This window comes from Argentina anserina, chromosome 6 (genome assembly GCF_933775445.1).
Source record: "Argentina anserina chromosome 6, drPotAnse1.1, whole genome shotgun sequence".
Taxonomy (NCBI): Eukaryota; Viridiplantae; Streptophyta; class Magnoliopsida; order Rosales; family Rosaceae; genus Argentina; species Argentina anserina.
This window is the reverse complement of record NC_065877.1, coordinates 31261673-31271628: the sequence shown is the minus strand read 5'-3', so window position 1 is coordinate 31271628 and position 9956 is coordinate 31261673. Positions and strand designations below refer to the sequence as shown.

General features: G+C 37.5%; 3 protein-coding genes across 3 annotated transcripts; 1 reads left to right on the top strand and 2 right to left on the bottom strand.

The window, feature by feature from the left end:
- Positions 1–33: 33 nt before the first annotated feature.
- LOC126798798 (tRNase Z TRZ2, chloroplastic) lies at positions 34–2809 on the bottom strand. The gene is made up of 8 exons (XM_050525857.1): positions 2339–2809; positions 2086–2248; positions 1935–2005; positions 1448–1543; positions 1252–1365; positions 937–1005; positions 738–812; positions 34–259 (listed from the first exon to the last, which is right to left on the bottom strand). Exons 1-8 carry the CDS (start codon positions 2717–2719, stop codon positions 170–172), a joined length of 1059 nt encoding a protein of 352 aa, XP_050381814.1. The 5' UTR covers positions 2720–2809; the 3' UTR covers positions 34–169.
- A 93-nt stretch (positions 2810–2902) lies between these two features.
- On the bottom strand, positions 2903–6109 carry LOC126801000 (putative BPI/LBP family protein At1g04970). Its single transcript, XM_050528437.1, has 6 exons — positions 5660–6109; positions 4945–5084; positions 4177–4528; positions 3828–4076; positions 3501–3626; positions 2903–3391 (listed from the first exon to the last, which is right to left on the bottom strand). The coding sequence occupies exons 1-6, from the start codon at positions 6074–6076 to the stop codon at positions 3164–3166; spliced, it is 1512 nt and encodes a 503-aa protein (XP_050384394.1). The 5' UTR covers positions 6077–6109; the 3' UTR covers positions 2903–3163.
- Positions 6110–6198: 89 nt separating this feature from the next.
- Positions 6199–9851, top strand: LOC126799358 (uncharacterized). The gene is made up of 11 exons (XM_050526554.1): positions 6199–6336; positions 6803–6936; positions 7265–7343; positions 7835–7905; positions 8041–8142; positions 8234–8323; positions 8697–8771; positions 8850–8882; positions 8995–9075; positions 9251–9310; positions 9404–9851. Exons 1-11 carry the CDS (start codon positions 6276–6278, stop codon positions 9584–9586), a joined length of 969 nt encoding a protein of 322 aa, XP_050382511.1. The 5' UTR covers positions 6199–6275; the 3' UTR covers positions 9587–9851.
- The last annotated feature ends 105 nt before the right edge of the window (positions 9852–9956 follow it).

The window sequence follows — 9956 nt, the reverse complement described above, 5'->3', positions numbered from 1 at the left end:
CTAACTCTGAACATCTTCGAAGTCTAAATCTTGCATATTCTATGCTAGCTCTAACAACAGCCTACAATTGATCCACTGCCCAATTGATCACATCTCTATTTTCATTTCTATCTCTATACAACATATTGAGCTAATACAGCATCAAATTAACCCCAAATTATCTTATAATCTAAGTGTGCATGGATTTGAAACCTTCAGTTAGAGGGACCACCTTCGCCGACACCTTAGACTGCAATCTTGATACAGCCTGACGAATGTCCTGCAATACAAGTAGCTCTTATTCAGTAAAATAGCAAGGGGTTTCTTCCTGTGTTCCTCTAATTTTTCACGAAAAGGTTTCAATATAGAACTGAGGATGCTTGTTAAAAAATAATTATTAAAGAATAAAAATAAAAAAGAGCATCAAATCCTAAATTGGTACGCAAAACTAAGTTCAATGTATTAACTGTGTATGAAGTAAACCCAAAAACAAGACCAAATTCAACTGGAACAGCACCTCCTTGATGGGAAAATGACTACAATAAGGTAAGTACCCACCTATTTAAGCTCAACTTTGTTCATGTCCAACAAAGCAGGGAACACTAACAGCATGCATGCTGAATATCAAATTGTACAATAATACAATACAATAATAGATCTTAAGCTGTTATGGGTGTATTCCACAACATAAGCCACCCCACGATCATCACATAAGCAGTAATACAACAGTCTGAACAAGCATTAGAATATGTGATTACCTCTAAATGGTAGCGGGAGGAGAAATGGGTCAACAATATAGCCTTATTTCTAAGCCACTGAGCATTTTCAATGATCTGCAGTTGGGACAGACTGAATTTAGTGTCGTAAAATATGATATAAGAAGCAATATGCTCATTTGTCAAACAATTGATCAATATGTACTCTATTAAGAAGGAACATAAGAACACTTTTACTTGCCTCGTTTATATGAGTATGACCACGTTCTCGTGCATCCTCAATACTGAATTCTTCATCCAGAAAAGTTGCCTGTCCAAGATCATCACGCATCAGAGCTGATGTATTTTTTCTTTCGTTAAATTGTGAAACAGAATACATGTGTGGAACTGTGAAATAATACAATAAAGAGCATAACAACAGTGTGAACATATATGTGGAAATAAAAACAACCCTGCAATGTTTAACATCATCTTCTTGGACGGTTCAAATATCGTTCATGTTTGCAGTCTTGAAATTCAACAGAAAACAGTCATATAGAACAAAGTTTCATCATACCTCAGTTATAAGAATCTTTGCCCTCAGGGCATCAGCATTACGTGGATCCAGCATATACTCTGATGTTGTATCCCCTGCGAATGCCACCTCTGGTGACAATATAGTGTCTGTAATCTGGAAAGGAGAGTTCAAATTCAATACAACACTTCCGGGTTCAGTTCATTAAAAGTGAATGATTTCAGCAAGTATTACAAACCTCAGTACCAGACTTCTTCAACTTCTCAATCTGTTTTCCTTTCAGATGCATGTACTGCTTCTTTAGTTTCTTTCTAACTGAGTAAACAACATAACCCTGAAAAGTAGATATTCAAAAAGCAACCAACATTATACATAGATTCTGAGCTTATCTAGGTTGCAAAATACAAACACTTGCTAAACTAGAGACAACACCATATGTTAGCCAGCAAGAACAATATACGAAGCAGGCGACAGTAATAAAAACTTTATTGGTCCTTTGGGCTTACCACGAGGACCAAAGGCCTTCAATAGAACCTTTTAAAACATTTACAACACTTGACAGGCCATCACAAACCTCTGGTAGTCATAACCTACAACTTAGTTCTTATCGTTGTTTTGAATGGAGCTTCAGATGTGTTTACTGAAACTTATTTTGAACCATTATTTCTCTGCTGCAAATATTTTAGTACACCTTTGAAGTGAAATAATAATGTAGCGCAACAAACCTGGCTGGGTATGGAATGCTGAGTCCTAAATGGCCGCACAACAAGGTTATTCCGCAACTCATATGTTTCACCTGAAACTCAAAACAAAAAAAATCATCACCCCAACCTCAACAGACATCAACTAACCCCAATCACAACCAACTCTACATACCAACATCCAATGCAACCAAGTCAAGGTCCAAATCCACATGTCCCATACTCCTGTGAATGTCCATAAGCTTCTCCACATCCTCCTTAATACAAGGCGGCACAAACACAGTCGGCGGCTTCAAATTATACAAACCCCTGCTGGCTACATACATTGGCAGCCCACCCTGACACACGACACAACACAACTCAGACACATAATCCAACCACTTCAACTCCCAACACCAACTCAACAGACAAAACAGAGTTTAACTCACAATGTGGTCAAGATGTGCATGAGTGATGAACAGGAAATTCTGATGAATAGCTCTGGAGGGACATCTACCGATGTCGAAAGCACACTTAAACTCAGGGATGATAATGCAAGTCTCATGTCCTCCAACTGAGGACCCCTCAATGGAGTAGCCTTCCAAGTCCACACCTTTCCGGAGAACCTGGTTCCTGGCTATCCGGTACTCGTCATCTTCGATGGCCCGGCCCACTGCAGAGAGATAAGGTGAGGAGGACTTGATGGAGTTGAGGGGATTGGAGAAGGTTGGGAGTGAGGCTCTGTTGGGTTTTGGGGTTTGGGAAATGGGGTGGTGGAGAGGGAATAGGAGAGGGGCTTTGGAGGGTGTTATGGTCAGAGAGATTTGCATTCTGAAGAGTGGAGAGGGGTTTAGCAAGGTTTTTGATTCTCTGGGTTTTTGATGGGTCTGTGTGGTTGGAGCTTATCTCTATTTTGGGAGGGAGAGAGGTTAAACGCAGCGTTTTGATAGAGTAGAGTAGTAATATTTGTGATGGAAAATGAAATAGACATTGAACTTTCCTGAACAGATGAATAAAGTCAAGAAACTATTCGTTATCATACACAGAAGTATACTTTGCAACATTACATTGTCCGATTTTCGGCCTCTCCCCGAGATTACATGTGAGGGGACTATAGCCTTGACAACAAGTAGTGGCTTTTAGCTACAACATGTACACTGGTGGGTGTTTAGGAAGACAGTTTCTCACATTCAAGGGTTGTTCTTGCACTCTGGAACTTTACAGACTGAACTTTAGCAGTACATTATACAAAGCGGGGAAGCTGATGCTATGCGTTATGTAGCGTGCCTGTATTTAGACAAACTTGGGAGGAGCCAATTGAGGTTGTGTGATTCTGATGCTTCGTAAGTCACGTCGCTGCAAACCATTACTCTTGATTCTGAGCAGAGTAGTTCGCCATTTTGAATGGTGAAGCCATGGACAATTGGTAGTGGGATTCCCTTTCCGAGGTGTTTGTTCACGTATGGCACAAAAACAGTCTGAATGCCTGTCCACACCACCGGCTGCGGTAAGAGATGACAAGCAAGTGTTAACAACTAAGAAGTAGTAAGAGGAACGTTGCCGCGTAAGTAAGTAGATTTGATTTAAGTAAGCTTTGTAAACATATAGTACCTGAATTAGATACATGCGAAGACTTCCAATATTGCTCCACTTCAATGACATTGAAAAGTCATCCACTTTCATGCTACCGGCAAGGTTATTGCCTGCGATTTTAACTGAACTTGATCCACGAATGACCTTAAGGAGTATCAAACAGTTAATTACAATTTGTTGTAAGAGGTCAAGCATGAAAATCATGAATACATTAAACAAACAACGAAAAGTGCTATATCGAATTACTCACATAGATAAAAGAACCCAAATGTTGAAAGCATAGAAAAGGTTATGTATAAGAATATTATATGATACGATCAGCCAATTTTTCACTGATGAACTCACCAATGAGATGCATGCAACCGGTATTACATTGTCTTCATCCAATACATCAATGATCAGGTCAGCATAGATAGTGGCACCAATATCATGCTCTGAGATCTCTATGATTGGTGGAGAAGATAAAGAAACATTCAAGTTCATATCACGGTTTGGGTATTTCTTGTATAGTTGGGGAATAATGAATCTGTATCCACCGGTGTTCAAAAAAGACTGATCTGGTATCTTGTCAACAATCCATTGCATAAATTCTGCCTGTTCAAAGATAAAGATCGTCACTCTTAAAAAATGTCAACACTAGTTTAGCATACAATCACAATTGCAAAAAGTACTTCAAGCAAATATGCAAACTTACATCATAGTATGTGGCTGCTACAGAATTAAACACAGCCTCATCCAATGCTATTCCAAGCATTTTAGATGGATCCGAGCATACAACTAATGCTTTTGGATCCTTGTTAAGATACTCAGAGACTGAAGGTTTTATACGTGTAGTAAATAAACCATTAATCTCAAATCCTATGGAGGAATTACTCAATACTGGGTCATTCACGAAAGTGGCATTCAGATAAGTATCATCATCTAATGGGATTTCCTTTGGAAGAGCTTGCAGAAGTGTGTCCAGCTTTACAATGCCATCTTTAAGTTTTTTGGTGATAGCATTTTCCACTGCAGATTCAATTTGTTCTCCAAATGCATTAATCATCCTGAGAAATGAAAAGGATAAATATCACAGATATAAAAATATCAAGATACTAATCAGGGTTTTGAAGTAAAGCGTGCATAATCCACGGACATAGGAAATGAATTCAGAAACTATAATAACTGGACACAATGCCTTCATGTGAAACAAACCAGTAACTAATATACCAACCAAACTGATATGATAGAGAGAAATAAGTGTCATTGTCATATAAGAGAATAAACCAAATGTAGTAAAATGAGAATCAAAAGCGTCGAATTTAGATACGTGTGTAACCATGAGTACAGGTAAATGGCACAAACCAGATGCACTGCTAAATGCTAATCCAGCTAGTACAAATTTATTGATGCAGGGATAGTGGGGACAACAATTAAAAAAACTGCAAACAGTTCCACAGAACCAATAAGAGATATTACATACCCTTGATAAAACCAAGAGGCTCCTCCATCCAACTTAATGGAAATCTCCTCAACATAACAACCACAGTCCTTTAGGGAAAGCTTCAGAGTTCCTTCTTCGATCCCCAAGCCGAATGTAAGTCCAACTTCCACGCCTTCCACCTAAACCCATAACAAGCATTTATCAAACTCCATTTGTCTAAAGACATAAAAGCGAGCAGAAATACCCATGAAAAATATAGAAAAATAAAATAAAAAAGAAACTTTGAAAGTTCAGATATCTCATCATCTCATGTACTTTTCAAGTTCTAACGATGAACAAAAATCATTGAAATGACCAGAAAAGGGAGCATATAGCACGTCATAGTGCCGATAAACATATCCATAAGGCAAATAATCATATACATAACTTTGAATGCAAATGATGATAACCACATTAAAATTCGTAGATGAAGCAGAAGTTCACAAAGCCACTAAATCTCACACACCCAAACACACATTCTTTTCTAAGTCCAATAGCATCTAAGAAGCAAATGAATCATAAAAACAAACTAGCCAGCAATCACACAAACTCTCCAACCACACTATTAATCAGATAATCTAAAGTAAACAAAGCACAACCTTTATCAAAAACTCTAGCATCAACAAGCTACACAACAACAGTAACACCAACATTTCTACCAACTCTACTATCACATTCCCACTAGTTAACTCACAAGCTAAAAACTCAACCATACCTTCACAGAGGCACTGCCTTCATCCTTCACCTCAACCGGCGCAACCCAAGTACTATACTCATAATACCAATCCATGCTCATATTGCAAGTCGTATCAGAAGCAATAATAGCAACCCCATCATCCCCCAGCTTAATGTAAGACTCACCCACATCGATCCCATAGATTGTGATATTTGAAATCACCATCTCAACACTCCCTAGAAATGGGAACCTCACAGATTTCTCAATTCTGGGAATTTGGAGTGGAATTATTGAAGACACAGCTTCATTCACCAGCAATTCCTTCAGAAAATCAAGACCCTTTTGAGATATCACTATGGAGGTAAAGGCTTCGTCTTTGGCTTCTACTTGGAATTGGGTCTGCGTTGGAATCAAGAACGAAGTGAGAAGAAGCAGGAACATTATTGGCGGTGCCATTGAAATCGGTTTCTAGGTAAGAACAGAAAAGAAAGTCTGGTTTTTTGGAACAGGAAATAAATAAAGTTCAAAGCTTTCAACTGAAACTTGAAGGGAACTCTTTTGTATGAAATGACGAGAACACCCCCAACATATAAATATGTCTTGGTTGAAATAAAAATTGGATCTTTTTGTGGGGTGAAGAAGAAGAAAAGTAAAGATGGCTTTGCAAACTGGTTCGGGGATTTCGACTTCTCAGGTTCTCGTTCTTGTTGGAGCAGGTGAGATTTACTAGAAACTCTAATGAACCCTAAACCTTATTCTTGGTTGCTTTGTTCTTACACTGTTGTAATTATCAGCATCTGCATCTGCATCTTTGATCACTTTGTTTTCAATTTTGATTTGAATTTTGGGAGTTTCAATTGGAATCAGGAATTGGGTTACTTGGTATATGAACATGGTTCAAGATTGATATAAATTATCTTTCTTGGTGCTTGTGCATGAAGCTCAATTCAGTTTGTCATCTGAATGGAAACTTCACCATGAATAGGAGATGTTACCAGCAATTTTGTTAGGAAATGTTAAGTAAAAAGTAGGTGTTGGAGTACCTTTTGATATTTTCCATGGCGAAAAAAACTGTGTGGCTAACTGGTTATTATGAAACAAATATGCAGTTTTCTGTTTCCTCTCATCCATTAGTTTGTGACTATTGTCCTTTAAGATAGTTTGTCCCGTTTTGTGATTTAGGCTTGACAAGTTCGATCATTTTGAGGAATGGGAAATTGTCTGATCTTCTTGCACAACTTCAGGAGTTATGTAAGGGTGTAAATGAAGTTGAGATCTTGCCGGAGAAATTTGATAGTTCAGTTCTCAGAGCTCAGGTATTGCAATTTATCCTTGATTAGATTCAATGTATTATTCTATGACTCAACTAGTATTGGTATCTACTTCTAGTCTGTTATTGTTTAGAAACAATAACGAGCTGTTTCTGGATTCCTTATTGTTGAACTCTTAAATAGGTGCATGTAAGCATGTAATTATGTCACCCGAGTATCCTGCTTATTTATTTAATGGAATAATCACCACTCTTGTTTCATCGTGCTCATAGGTCGTAGATTCATCATAATGATCATACATTTCATCTTTTCAGGGTTTACCTTTTTCTTTTTTTTCTTTTTATAACCGGTACTTGTGTGTTTCCACCCTCAGATTCAAAAGTTGTCAGAAGAAATCAGGGAGTTAACGGTAGCTGGCCCTGTTGCCATCTACAATGGGAATTCTGACTCTGGTAGTATACAAATATAAATCCCTTGCACATTCTGTTATTATATATCAATTGATTCTCTATCGTGCATGTATTCTTGAATTATATTGATACAAAATTGATTTATCTCAAGTAATATAAATCCCTTGCACATTCTTTATTAACAAAATACTTGATTCTCTGTATGCTTCATTGCACTTTTGAACAAGGCTAGGGTATACATACTAGTTTACTGTCAAAAGGAAACATTTTGTGACTGTCATGGACAAGGTGAGAATGGGGCGGATTGTTGAAAGGCCTAGGAACCAGTTTGGTTTATATTCAATTGAGTAGAGTAAAAATGCTGTGATCTTTAAATCATCCTCTGGGTGTATGGCATTCTGTTTAATCACTATCATACATGATATATTTCCTTTCATATGTGCTCGGTCTCAACAGGAGTCAAAAGTATGATGTGGGTCAGTTTTGCTAACACTTATTTAGAGGTGTGTGCTCACGTCTTTGATTCTGCACAGGAAGTTATGCCTCGTACCTAATTCCAGTTGCTGCACTTGGTGCTATGGGATATTGCTACATGAAGTGGAAGGTTAGACCTACTTTATAAGTTTTGACAGATTTCAGATGATTTGTGGTCACAATCTGAAACACTCAAACACATGTACGTGTTAAGGGTTTGTAATTTAGTTTTATGTTCATTAAGTATGTGTGATGTACTGTACAGGGATGGTCATTGTCCGATGTAATGTATGTAACAAAGCATAATATGGCGAATGCTGTTGCAACCGTGTCAAAGCAATTAGAGACCGTGCATGAAACATTAGCTGTAAGTCATTTTTGTTAGCCACCTTGGTTTGTTCGAGAGATGGTATCTTTTGTCTGGAGCATACTAGTATCTTCATATTGTTTTTTTGTAGATTACAAGAAGACATCTGACCAAGAAGCTGGAAGAGTTGGATTGGAAGGTGGAGGAGCAGAGAGAAACAACGCATCTTATTGCGAATGGTGTATGGAACTTTTATAATCTAATTCACTGTAAATGAAACATAAACATGCTGTCTCATGATTAGATGTTTTATTATTGAAATAGGATTACTTTGTTTCCCGTTTCACTTCCTCCTCCTTGAAGGAATCATTAGATGATAGGAGATTCACTGGCCTTCCATTCTAATACTAATAAGTGCCTCACCTTTGTACAAGCAGATAGTGGCCGTTACCTCTTTGATATTAGATGATACAAAATAAAATTCCTTTAGTAACAACTGTGTCATAGTGTCATTCAGACCGGGTGGCAATGGTGAATTCAAAGTGATGAGTGGAGATCTTAAAGCACAGTAATAAGTTTTCCTATATTACGTTAATATTGTGATTTGTATACAGGTGAATGAGGTGAAATCAAACCTTTCTCAAATTGAGTTTGATGTTGATGCGATTCATCAATTGGTCTCTGGATTGGTGAGCTGCTTTACTTTCCGCCACTCTTACTGACAGAAGCTTGTAAACTCATATTTTATTTGCTAATTGGCTTAACAGGAAGGGAAGGTGGAACTTCTTGAGAGCAAACAGGTTTTATTATTGGTTTTCAGTTATATGATGATTATGTCTGATTACTTCTGTGTTTTTTAATTTCCCTTGTTTCATTTACTGATTGATTTTCCCTTTGTATTTCATGATATAGGATATTACAAACGCAGGTTTATGGTACCTTTGCCAAGTAGCTGAAGGCTCCAAAGATCGGCCGGAAGCTAAAACAATTCAGGTCAGCAATGCTATATCGGTTCATTAAAATCTGTCTGCATTGGTTCACTAGCAACAATAGTTTTGTCTTCTGGTTATTGCAACTTATGTCAATGAGATTAGCTGACTGTTCATTGGAATTGTTATGTACTCATTGTATCCCTCATTCAGTTACTAAGTCATCTTTGAATTGGTAGGATGTCTCTGCTAAGCTGACAAAGCATTTGACATTTACATCAGAGGACAAATCCCTGAAGGTTATTTTCTTTACTATCTTCTGTATTCTGTGTTCTGCTTAATGTTTGCTTCTATTCACCTTGTGGAATTAACTTCCACCGATAATACCTCAGGGCCTCCAATTCATTGCTGAAACTAAAGATACAAGCGTTGTTGAGAAATCAACTACAAGGATGGAAACTAATGACCCCAGCAACTTTTCTGGCCAAAAAGTTTCAGCCATGAAAACAAGAATACACAGGTCATTTCCTGTTGGGATTTCTTTGCACCGGAATATGACGAGCTCAGATTCATGATATTTCTCGTTTTTATTCTTTTTGCCATACTAATTAATTCTTGAAAATGTTTGGTTTTCTGGAACCCGCTTGCTTGTGTTTCATAATAGTATAAAAGGGTGCTTCATTCTATGCTGTTGATGCTTAGGAGAAATATATGGTGTATGTAATTCATAGTTGCTATTGCTTCACTAAATACACATGTATAATATAAACTCAGATACATGCTTTTGAGAGTACTTGGAACAATGATCAAGTGCTACATGATATGCCATCAGATTACTCCTCTTTTTTCTCCCATCGTTTCAATCAGCATGTTTACATACCTATATGCAGTGCTGTAATCTGGATTTTACATCTCTACATGAGCATGAGCATTTTTCCGGAGAAT